This window comes from Vulpes lagopus, chromosome 3 (genome assembly GCF_018345385.1).
Source record: "Vulpes lagopus strain Blue_001 chromosome 3, ASM1834538v1, whole genome shotgun sequence".
NCBI lineage: Eukaryota > Metazoa > Chordata > Mammalia > Carnivora > Canidae > Vulpes > Vulpes lagopus.
In genome coordinates this window covers 18,409,957-18,423,056 of record NC_054826.1, presented here as the reverse complement: position 1 = coordinate 18,423,056, position 13,100 = coordinate 18,409,957, and the positions used below count along the sequence as shown (strand labels likewise).

Below are 13,100 nucleotides of genomic sequence, written 5' to 3'. Positions count from 1 at the left end.
TATATATATATATATACCACATCTTTATCTGTTCAACTGTGGATGGACATCTGGACTCTTTCTGTAGTTTGGCTATTGTGGACGCTGCTGCTATAAACATTGGGGTACAGGTGCCCCTTCAGATTACATTTGTGTCTTTGGGGTAAATACTCACTAGTGCAGTTACTGGGTCATAGGGAAGCTCTATTTTCAACTTTTTGAGGAACCTCCATACTGTTTTCCAGAGTGGCTGCACCAACTTGCATTCCTACCAACATTGTACAGGGGTTCCTTTTTCTCTGCATCCTCGCCAACATCTGTCATTTCTTGACTTGTTAATTTTAGCCGTTCTCACTGTTATGAAGTGGTATCTATCTCATTGTGGTTTTGATTTCTATTTCCCTGCTGGCTAAGTAATGTCAATCATTTTTTCATGTGTCTGTTGGCCATTTGTATGTCTTCATTGGAGAAATGTCTGTTCATGTCTTCTGCCCATTTCTTGATTGGATTATTTGTTCTTTGGGTGTTGAGTTTTATAGGTTCTTTATAGATTTTGGATACTAGTCCTTTATCTGATACGTTATTTGCAAATATCTTCTCATGTTCTGTCAGTTGTCTTTTGATTTTGTTGACTTGTTTCCTTTGCTGTGCAAAAGCTTGAAAGCTATTTTATGGCTAGTTCCTATTTTTTAGTGCTTTAAGTAAGTTTTTGTCTTCTGGATTTTTCTTTTTAATCTGGTGACTGGTTAAGTTGTCTCTTGTTGCTTATTTGAAGTGATGTATTTTTTTCTCTACTTTAAGGTTTTCTTCTGTTCTATCCTTTATTCTCCTATATCCTCTCGTTCTCCAGCTGTGTAGTGTTGGATCTGTTCAGTTCCCACATGTCTCTGATATCCTTACTATATTTTCAGTTTTTGTTGTTAATCTTTGTGCTTCAGTGTGTTTACTTTGTACTGTTTTTTCCCCTCCATCTTGCTAGTAAACCAGTCTCTTCAATTTTTACTTTCAGTTATATATTTCTGTGATTTGTTTTACTCTTATTTAAAGATTTTAGGTCACTGCATTATTTCTCCATCTTTCTTTCTATTTACTGAGCGTATTTACCATAGTGAATTTTAGCCTTCTTATGCCGACACCAATATGTGAATCACCTGTGTTCTGTTTCTATTGTTATTTTCTTTTCTTGGTTTTTAGTTACTTGGCCCTTTGTTTATTTTAAAGCACACTTCATATTATTACATGATTGGATGTGAACATTGCATATTCAAAATATTTAGCTCCGGGTTCATACAGTTTTCCTTTTAAGATTGTTAAGCTTTATTCCGGAATGTTGACATATCACACTGATTTAGTTGAAGTTTAGTTTTTAGCTTTCCCTTTGATCTATGGAGTGGCTGTTGGGATCTCAAATGGCTGTTGTAGATGTTTAGCAGAACCTCTTCACCTTGAGCAACCTTGAGCTGTAATGTCTATCTTAGGGTGTTATATACCTACTGAAATTTCTGCCTACTTCTTTAGCTTCTTGACAGTAAAGCTTTTTATTTGTTTTTTTTGGATTTTTACCCTGCATTTGCACAACACAGAGATTGGCAAGTGCCTTGGAGAAGAGATTACATGAAGATTTGCATTCACTTTCCTATATTTTCTTTTCTCTGGGATTTTTTTCCCTCAAGTCACAGCCACCTTGACTGCACTAAAGTTCAACCTGTCTCTCCAGACTAGCAAAAATTTTGCTTTCTGCTAGGACTTCATTCCCCTAAAACTGGGGATTGACAGGTGCCCTTAGGGATAAAGCCTGGTTGGGTGTGGAACTTGTACATCTTTTTCCAAGGATTATTATCCATTGCCCTTTTAATAGTTTTAAAAAAGTATTTTGTTTAACCTTTACAGTTGTTTTTGGCTATGGAGATGGTCTGATCAAGCCTCTTTAGTGTGGCCACCAATTGAATTGTGTGTATATTTACTTCTTAATAAAATTGTTTTAGATTTAATTGTATTCAGATAGGAAAAATGCTTTTAAGTAAAAATTAATTATTCTGCTACATAAACCAGTCTCTTAAGAAATTGACTAATAAATTTTACAGAGAAATGTCAGTCAAGAGATACCTGATTGAGCATTAAGCTTTGAAGTGTATTTAGATATTAAATTATATTTGGTGAAATAGAGTTACTATGGCTAGTATGTAAGACTTTTAACATAGTCATAATAAATAAAATATGTAGGCCCTGAATAAGATTAATTTTTTTAAAAGTAGGCAGGCTCCATGCCCAGTGTAGAGCCAACACAGGCCTTGAACTCACAACCCTGAGATCAAGACCTGAGCTGAGATCAAGAGTCAGTGGCTCAACCAATTGAGTCACCCAGATGCCCCTAAAATCATATTTAAATAAAACATGAGCTGGAAATGTTTTTCCTCCACAATTTTTATAAAACTCCAAATTTTATCAAAGATAGGTGAATTTTTTTCACTATATTTCCGATACCGTTGTTTTGTATGTATATTACTTTTCTATTGATATGTATAATTCTGTAAATTATTTACTGTGTTCTTTTCTGGAGTTTTAAATAGTTTTGAAATGCTTTATCATAGCAAATATTTATCATAAGAGAGCTAGATATAAGTTAACTAAATAAATATCTGCTGGTATTGAAAAATCACATATGTTAAAATTTTAAAATACTGTATTAACATTTTGAAGATGGGTCTGATCTGTTAGTGTTACACAAAAAATTGTTTATCAATAACTACGTATTTTGTGTATTAGGTGCATCGACATACAGCAGAGCAATGAAGTAGAGAGGACACAAGCACTTCGATTAGTCAGAAAGGTGCGTTCTATATCTGAGAGTAAAAAACGGATTTGGGGGTTTTATTTCAAATATTTTACATTTTTAGATTTAGACTTTGTGAAATCTTCATTAAAATTTAAAGGTTAAATTCTCATTAAACATTTTTGTTAAAATTATATGAGATAAATAGGTCTGTTAAACTTAGAGGTAAGCATAAATGTTTTGTGTAATTATTCTGTGTGATTGGGTACAGGTAGGACAATATTTTTTAATAAAATATTCACTCTAAAGAATACAGTATTCCCCCCCACCACAACCCTTATCCGAGTTTTGGTTACCTGAGGTCAACTGTGGTTTTCCTTCTGCTATATGGTCAGAAGGTCTGTAGTAGCCTAATGTTAATGTCACAGTATCTACATCATCACTTCACTCATCTCATCACATAGGCATTTTTATCATCTCACATCACCAGAAGAAAGGTGACTAGTACTAATAGCTATTTTGAGTGACTCCATTCATATAAATTTTATTATAGTATAATTGTTCTATTTTATTGTTGTTAATCTCTTGCTGTGCCTAATTTATAAGTTAAATTTTATTGTAGATATGTATATACAGTAAAAATAGTATACTTGACCCTTGAACAACACAGATTTGAGCTTTATTTTTATTTTTTTAAAAGATTTTATTCATTGAGAGACACAGAAGAGAGAGAGGCAGAGACACAGGCACAGGCAGAGGGAGAAGCAGGCTTCATGCAGGAAGTCTGATATGGGACTCAATCCCAGGTCTCCAGGATCACACACTGGGCTGAAGGCAGCGCTGAACCGCTGAGCCACCTGGGCTGCCCAGATTTGAGCTTTATAAGTTTACTTTATATATGTAAATTTTTTCAATAAATACAGAACTGTAAATTTATTATCTCTTATGATTTTCTTAACATTTTCTTTAGCCTCCTTTATTATAAGAATATAGTATACAATACAAAATATGTGTTGTTGATGTTATTGGTGAGGCTTTCCATCAGCAGTGAAGTTTATATATCGAGTTCAGTATTGTCTGTGGTTTCAGTATCCACTGGGGGTCTTGGAACATATCCCCCCTGGCTAAGGGAGTGGGGAATAACTACTGTACTTCTTCCTTTAGTAGACGTAAAAGTGAAATTGCTGCTTTTTTGGTACATTATTGGAGAAAGAGGATTACTTGTTCCCTACCCTACTTTTGTATATTTAGACTTAATACCGTTAAATGGATGTCACAAATAGTTACAGCCTGGTTGTTTTGAAGACAAATTTAGATACAGTCCATAGACAGTTTGAGTAAGCAGTTCAAACCATTGTACAGGATAGATCAGAATCTAAATTCTGCAATAGAATGTGTTAAGTAAGGATAATCCATAATGCTTCTAATGAGAGGTTTTCAAGGCATTTTTTGTTGTTACTTAATGTGATACCCTAATGACAAAGCAGTGAATTAAGAGTTAACTTGGTTAAGACATAGTTATGTAAGAATTTTTTCCTGTTTCATCCTAAGTATCCTGTATAATCCTAAACATTTATGAGACTTATGTAGTATATAGTTGTTTTAATGTAAAAACATCTAAAATTATTTAAATTACTTTAAAAAATAAAAATTTTAACCCTTTTCCTTTTTACCTATCTTTGAATTCAGTTCATACTTCAGAATGATAGAATGTTAAATTTGTACATTAACTAGATCTCCTCTTTTTCCTTTTTTCTTCCAATTGTCCAACTTGTGGTTAGTAATAGTACCCACAGGTGAGCAAAGTAAGGAAGAGATAGATAGATGAATGTCTTAAAAGAAATTTGCAATTCTAGTAAGAGTAATATTGAAGATAGATTATGATATTTTTATTATAGCTAAACTGTTACATTTGGACTGTGATATTTGGCTCTTCAAATTTAAATTTAAAAATTACATTTATGGTTTTTACTCATAGCCTTTCCTACTGCCATGATTTTGAGAATCACGATAAGAAAATAAAATTTGTTTCTGAAAAACCTAGAATAACTATTTGGTTATTTGAGGTATATGTGTCAATATTTACCCTACTAGGAATTATAAGTGAGCAATTAAATTATATATTAACATATTAAAAATTAACAATAAATCCATCACATACAAACATTTTTATAAAAATATATTTTCCAAAAGGAAACTTAGCAGAATGGCATTATTTTAGATCTTTGCAAATGTCTTTAGTGTTTGTCTTGGTGGACAGGAGTATCTGGATTGTCATATTTGTTTCTTCATTCAATCTGTTGTGATTTCATGTTCATTGGAGCCTTTGGAAAACTTCAGTATATATTTGTGAAAGGTTGAGAGTAAAAAAGACAAATAATGTCTTAGAATTGTTATGAAAATAGTTTTAACTTCACAGAATCTCTGAAAATACCCTAGAGACCCTGTTTCCTGGACCATACTTGAGAATTGCTCCCTAAAAATTACATTCAGAAGAAAAGACAATGCCAGATAGATTCAAACAATTAAATTCAGCTTCTTTGAATTATTCAGTAAATACTTCATTTCAGTTTTATTAAATGTTTTGATATGTTATAATTTAGTTTATAAACAGCCTAGTAAAAGTGAACAGGCCCTTAACAATTTAATAATGCTATTACAAAACTATTTTCTTCTGTTATTTTCTGAAATACAGAGTGAATTGAGGCAGATATCATTTATGAATCCAAGAGCAGAGAATTGCTTATACCTGGCAGTAGGATATAGACTCAGAAGAACGTGGCAAGGGTTCCTCCTTGTTTTAGCTAAAAGCAGATAGAGTTAAAAGGAAAGCATACTTGTTGAATGAATGCATAGTGGCCTCTATTTCCATTCGTTTGTTTAAATTTTATTACGTAAATTAACCCATCTATTATAGGCTAGCAATGTTTCAAATGGTGGAGCTTCTACTGGTCTTTCAACTCCTTCAGTCTTCTGATGGCAGACTTTACTATGATGGCAGAAGTGATGTTGTAGGTCCAGGCGCGACCGGCTGCCGTCCTCCTGCAGGAGCCACAATGCCAGATGCCCACAGCTTGCCTTTTCATCCTTGGCGTACTGACTAATTTCAATCTTCTTCACCATTTTCCTGAGGGAGGCCCCATAACGGGTCCCATATTTACCCACGATTCCAACCTTCTTGGAGTATCTTCTGATTTTCCCCCATTCTCCAATCCAGAGAATCCTTCTTGGTTTTTGTCTCTCTTTTTTTCTATATAATTTTCCCACTTTTCAGTGTTAATTGAAAATTGAAATTCTACTCACTGCCTAATATAAGCCATCAATTTTCCTAATATATTATTTCTATGTTCATGTAATAAGAGATTAGTGTATTACAGATTTTTTACATTTGAAAGAGATTCACTTAGGGAATCATTGCCCTTGATTTATAGGATTATCTATCTAGTAATACCCAGTAAAGATTAATTATCCCTACTCCAGAGATGTGTTATTTTGAAATACTCCATCTACCAGTTTTTGTTTATTAAACAGTCATTGGCTACATAATTTGTTTTCTTTATTATTTCCAAACTGAAGAGATATTATGTTTTCAGTATTCCAATTATTGCCATTTAAACTTTTCATTTAAAGTAAAATTCATCGAAAGTTTTGTTACCAAAAACATACTATTTGCATCATACTTTTTGAAATCTTAGAAATAGCTTACAGATTACTAACTTTGCTTTTTGCCATAGCAACAAATAAGGGTTAGAGATAGGGAGATTATCAGGAATCTGTTGCAGTAAAATGAGAAAGAATGAGGGCCCAAATCAGAGTTTGATAGGAGAGATAGGAAAGAGAATATGGATAGTGAAGTAAATTGGTAGGACAGGGTTTGGTGGTGATTATATATGGGGAAGAATCAGGAATGGAATAGTACAGTAGTATGTTGACAGTTGTTGTTACCACTCATTTTCTTTGTCTAGGTACTGAAAAGTTGTATAAAATATAGTTCCTATTTGAGAGGAGCTTAGAATCTCAGAAACATTGAATCTTGTCATTTAATTGACTTATAGTCTGAACTATTAGGGGAAAAAAAGCCAACATTTTCCCACAGTAATGGTTGTTAACATTTATTGGATCAATTTTTAGTTGTAGTAACCCTTTGCAATGTTCATAGGAAGAGGATTAAAATTGATGCCTGGATCTTATAAATGTTCAATGGTTATTAACACCTCAATCAGAACAAAATTGGTTTTAAACATGTATTTTGAAGTAAATAACTTATTTTTCTGATTCTTCCCTGTTACAGATGATTACTGTGAATGCTTCCTTGTTTCCTAGCTCTGTAGCCAACTCTTTAATAGCAGTTGGAAATGATGGACTTCAAGAAAGAGACAGAATGGTCCGAGCATGCATTGCCATTATCTGTGAACTAGGTCAGAATTTTCTTCAAGTAATAAAAATGAAGCATTTTAGAAAGTGTGTGTGTGTGTGTGTGTGTGTGTGTGTGTGTGTGTATGAATGTAACATTTTTTTAAAGGTGAACTGGGTCAGAATTTTCTCCAAGTAATAAAAGTGTAATAATGTTTTAGAAAAAATATGACATTTTAAATGCCTTTCACATATGAATTCTTAGTTATTGGCACAAAGATATGAAAAGATTAGTTTATAGGAATATAAGAATTGTCCAAATTCCAGTGTTTAGAATAAAATCACTTAAAATCTGGTTCTCAGACATTATTAACTATACTATATCTTGATATGGATTAAAAAATAATCATACATTTAAAAAAATTTAAATGCAAGAAGATTAAAGAGTTAAATGGGGAAAAAAACAGGAAAAAAATGGATGAGTATCTGATCATTATAAGGAAAAGGAGTCTTGAGTTAACAAAAGAAATAGATTCCAGCAGCAACAGATTTTAATATAAAGAGACAAACATGCAGTGGTACAACGAACAAAAAATAAATGTTACAAACATGCTAGGGAAATAACATTTATATACAGATGAGTAGGGAAAATAAATAATTCTCAAAGAAATACATGGCTAATCAATATTTAAAAGGCTCAACCGCACTTAAAACCAAAATACAATTTTAAATGATAAGATAGTTTTTTCCCACCAAAGGTAGAGGTGGCATAGGTCCTTTTGACTCTTGATGTAATAAAGAAATTAATAACAAAATTGTAAACTAAATATAAGAGTATCAAACCCTATTATTGAAGATATAAAGGTGTACTGTTCTCAGTACCTAGTAATTTAAAGACACTTAAAAATTTAATTAAAAATGTTTCGAAAATAAAAATATTTGACGAGTCAGTGTAGGGGGTGCTTGGAAAGCTATACCCTGAGTTAACTTCTTATCTTAAAATGCTTTTATAAGTAAGCAAAAAGCAATGAAAATAAGTGTGTGAGCCCAAGAAATAGAAAAAGAAGGAAAGAAAATCAGTTTTAAGGTAAGCAGGAGGAAAGCAACAATGAAACGAAGGGATCTAATTAGAGAACAAAATTGATTATTTGAAATAATCTGAGTTAGTTGTAGAGAAACATGAATGGTATATAAACATACACTAGTGGTTGAAAAACACAAGTCAGAAACAAAAGAGTAATATACAAATGAGGAAGAAAAAATAGAAGTTTTTAAAATTATGAAATAATTTTTTAAATATTTGAAAATCTTATTAAAATGAATGGGTTTTCAGAGAAAATTTTATTTCCAGTTGACTCAAAATAATAGAATATACAATAGATCAAAAACTAAGACTCATTCAGGTAGTTTTGTTTTAAAAATATTGTTTCAAGAACAGTTCTTATAATCTAATTAAAAGTACTCAAATATGGAAACCTACCAATTTTTTAATGGAACTATCATTTTATATGCATATACACATAGGATGACACATATACACATACCTATACACATAAAATAATTAGAAACCTCATTTGTTAATATTCTAGAATATTTCAAATCAGCACTGTATTATTCTTAATGGTGGATCTCTGTAAATATTACCAACTTTTAACTCCTAATTAGTATTGCTAAAAACTTTCAACCAGGTTAGTAAATGAAAATAATAAGTGAAGTGTACATGTTATGGGTGAGATATATCTAGTAAACTCTTATCAACGGAAAAATGGAACTTAAGTAATTAAAAACAGTAGAAATGTGAAAATATAGATTTGATCAACTTATTTTGTGTTTCAGCAATAAAATCAGTAAATTTATTGGAGAAAAAAGTTACCACTTCCAAAGTAGAAAACTATATATAACAAACTTACTAAGAAATATGTATGACTTGTGTATGTGTTTTTTGGAGGTAGGGTATTTTTGACACTTGAATTTGTCCAATTGATTCTTAATAACAGAAATTGTGGTCTGTATACTGGAGGGGGGGTACTGATTGAAAAGTGGTGTAAGGGAACTTTCTAGGATGGTGAAATTTCTGTATGTTGATTGGATATTAGTTACAAGAGTATAAAACTTGTTCAAAATTTTTTGAACTGTGCCATTAAGTTGTGTGAATTTTACTGTATGTAGTTATATATAACTCAATTTAGAAAAAAAAATAAAAGAAAATTCTAAAATTAAGCTAGAATAAACAAGAGAGATCCGATTATGAAAACATTTTTGAGAAACAAAAATAGAAGGGAAAAGTTTTTTTAAAAGTTGATTTTTACAAAAACTATTAAGCTAGGTTATTAAGAGAAAAAGTGAAAAGATTGAGTTGCAGATTCTGGTATACAGAAAAATTTAGTATATCAAAAGGATAAAAATCAGTTTGGGAAGCATACTGGGATAACTTAAACATTTGGGAAAAAATGAGTTTATCAATATGCAGCAAAACTCAGTTTCCTAACAGATCGAAAACTGGAATGTTAATCATGAACTCCTTTAAAACCCATATATGTATGTGCCAGTATAATCAGAAAATGCCTCTTTGAAGTGAGGGAGGAGTTTCTGAGTTTAAAATCTGAGATTAAAATCTAAAGTTAAAATCTAAAGCGAAATTAAAATCTAAAGCAGATGAAAGATTTGAAATAGATGAAAAGCTAACATATTCCTATTAAATGAACAGTTTCTTGCAATTGATAAGAAGAACCATTCTCGTAAAATACAGACAAAGGATATAAAAAAATCAATTCAGAGACATTAAAAAAAAAACCAGAGTTTTGGAAAGAGTATATTCAGTGACTCTTATTAGATATATTTTATCTACATTTTAATTCTTTGGCTAGAAAGTTTTTCAAGTCAGAAAGGAAATTAAGTTTCAGGATAAAATCCCAGGTTTCTAATTACTAAAAAGTAATAACTTACCCCTTAAGTTTTTCCTTTTTTTATTTTAGCACTTCAGAATCCAGAGGTGGTGGCCCTTCGAGGTGGACTAAACACCATCTTGAAAAATGTGATCGATTGCCAATTAAGTCGAATAAATGAGGCCCTCATTACTACAATTTTGCACCTCCTTAATCATCCGAAGACCCGACAATATGTGCGAGCTGATGTAGAATTAGAGGTAGGAACTTTAATATCTTTTCTAGTTTTACAACATGAGTTTAAATACATACCTAGGCTTATTTTGAAATTTTTAAGTTAATAGATGCAGCACAACATTAATCATCAAACATAAATTAAGACTAGCTTATCCCCCCAGTATTTTATAACTCATTCACTTTGGGCTGAATAGAAAATATTATTCTCAAGAATATTTATTTCATCAACATGTAAAGTGAAGTTTTTTTTTTTATTATCTGTGAAAACTTTATTAAGGCAATTAGAGCACAAGTAAGGTTACATATACATTTATTTATTTAGGAGAACCATTTCTTTTTAAGAACTTCAGAATGTTAATTGTGTGAATAGCTCCTGCTGATTATATATTATTTATTTATTAACTCATGCTAAAATTCTCAGAATTTAGAAGCACTTGTTAGCAACTAATAACCATATATACTTCAAAGAAATAGAATACAAATCTTTCTTTTTACAATACAATTTATTTATTTATTTATTTATTATTTATTATTATTTACTAATTCAGTGTTTTTTACAGTTAGTCTAAAATAATAAGACTGCCTTATACTCATTTTTTTTTTTAATAAAATGTGTAGTGGAGGTTGGAACAAACTAATCTTACAGTTTATCTATATGAATGTGCTATATTGTTGTCCATTGCAGATACCGTTCAGAGTAAGATTAAACCAAAGATTTGTTTATATTTGGGTATGAAATTATGCAAAGTATAAAAGATGTTTCATTTTCTAGCATGTCTGTCTAAATCATTTTATGAACTTTGTCTTAAATCTTATAGTTCTGATTTTATTGGGGCCAATAGAACTACTGTTTTTGAAATTATAAAAGTGATAGCTTTTATCATTAAGAAATAAATTCAAGCACAATATTTTACTCAATAAGTGATTTCAAGTACATTCATTATTCATGTGAGTCCACTAGGTATAAATTAGCATTTTTGATATTTTATAGTATGTTTGGCCTAATTTTTTTTTAATCAAGTAGAACTGTAATTTTAGGATTGGTGAGATGATTACAATAAAGGAAGATAATATCTATAGGCTTGTTTTTTATTCCAATGTAATTATAAAGCAGATAAGCAAAGCCTTTATTAAGTAAGAACACCTCAAAAGAATGTGGTAGACATTTACACTAGTGTCTTTGCTTATATCTATTTCTCTAAAACCACAAATGTTTGTTTTTTTTCTCTTTTAGCAAGATTCCCCCAGAATAGCATAGTGATTTAGAGCATAGACTTTGGGCTAAACAGATTGGTTTTGATTTTTTTGCTCTATGACCTACTAGCTTTATGATTTGGACAAGTTATAAGCCTCTCTTGGACCCATTTTTTCTTAGGTAAAATGAAGGTCATGGTTTTCACCTTAAAGAAAGAATTGTTGTGAACAATAAATATTATAATAGTAGTAGTAAAAGCACCACCTAACACTCATGTAATGCTTATAATGAGTTATATTTCTAAAATCTTAACACTTAACCATGTTGGTTTAAAAATATTTCTATTGCATGCTACTTGGACATAACTAATATTTTCCTTATGCATTTAATACCTCAAAGTGGGCAGAATCTAAATGCTAAGTTTTCCTGTAACTTGTCTTTAGTTATTAAAGAGTGCAGGAAACATGTGCCTTCTGGAAACAAGTACAAGCAATGCCTGGCACATGTTGTCTCACTGTTTCATGTGCTCATGTCCCTACAAACCAGTTAATTTAGAGTAGGTGCCAGGTACTTTACACATATTAGTTCTAATCTACATAAAATTCTAATCTAGGTACTTCAGTACCTACCACATGGTCAATATTCAACAGATACTGGTTACCTTTGATATTATTCATCATCATCTACTTTAATATCATCATCTGCATTATATAGTGTGCTAAGAGAATAGTGTCCTCATTTTTATTAATTATATTTTACAAACTTGATTCTAAATTGATACATTGATTTCCGTTCTACATACAAAGGAACTGTTTTCAGTGTTCCTGTTTCTGTTGTTAGGCCCAAATCTTCCTCCTCTTAAAAATCCCTTTTTAGGGATCCCTGGTGGCGCAGTGGTTTGGCGCCTGCCTTTGGCTCAGGGCGCGATCCTGGAGACCCGGGATCGAATCCCACGTTGGGCTTCTGGTGCATGGAGCCTGCTTCTTCCTCTGCCTGTGTCTCTGCCTCTCTCTCTCTGTGTGTGTGACTATCATAAATAAATAAAAAAATTTTAAAAAAATCCCTTTTTATATTTACCCTGGCTTTTATTTCGCTATCTATAACATATTTTGCCCTCAGACAGAAAAATGTGTGGATTTAATTGAATAGACCATCTGTAAGGGTTGTAAATCAATTGTAATTTTTTATAGTGAATTTTAAAAAATAGATTTTTTAAACTTACATTTCCGGGTAGAATAAGATAGCTTAAAGCATCTGCTTTGGAAACTGGGAAAGCTGAATAATTATGAAAGTCTCATATTAAAGAAGTATAGAACTGTGAAAGCAATAAGGGCCAGAGAGAGTGAAATTTGAGGGGAAGAAAATTCTTTAAGAGTTACCCTACATTTACTTACTAATTTGGTTGAATGTCATGCAAAAAGATATGACCATTTGATTAAACACCCCCAGTCCCCCCCCCCAAAAAAAACCATTCTATAGAAACATGCCCACAAATGATCCAGATAGTGCAGTTAGAGGGAAAAAGACTTTAAAACAACCAAAGCAGTGTGCCTGGGTGACACAGTTGGTTAAGTGTCTGACTCCTGGTTTTGGCTCACGTTCTGATCTCTCAGGGTTGTGGAATTGAGCTCTACAGCACGGAGTCTGCTTAAGACTGTCTTAAACCAGGCAGCCTGGG

At 31.7% G+C, this 13,100-nt stretch overlaps 1 protein-coding gene and 1 pseudogene across 6 annotated transcripts in view; one reads left to right on the top strand and one right to left on the bottom strand.

Annotated features, from left to right (window-relative positions):
* Positions 1-13,100, top strand: part of RICTOR (RPTOR independent companion of MTOR complex 2) — a 113,527-nt gene that overhangs the window by 52,134 nt on the left and 48,293 nt on the right. For all 6 annotated transcript variants that reach the window (XM_041747406.1, XM_041747407.1, XM_041747409.1 and 3 more), the window contains 3 exons: positions 2,746-2,809; positions 7,044-7,170; positions 10,081-10,250. In XM_041747406.1, coding sequence (XP_041603340.1) covers positions 2,746-2,809; positions 7,044-7,170; positions 10,081-10,250 — 361 coding nt within the window. The remainder of the gene's footprint in view (positions 1-2,745; positions 2,810-7,043; positions 7,171-10,080; positions 10,251-13,100) is intronic.
* On the bottom strand, positions 5,179-6,484 carry LOC121486325 (annotated as a pseudogene).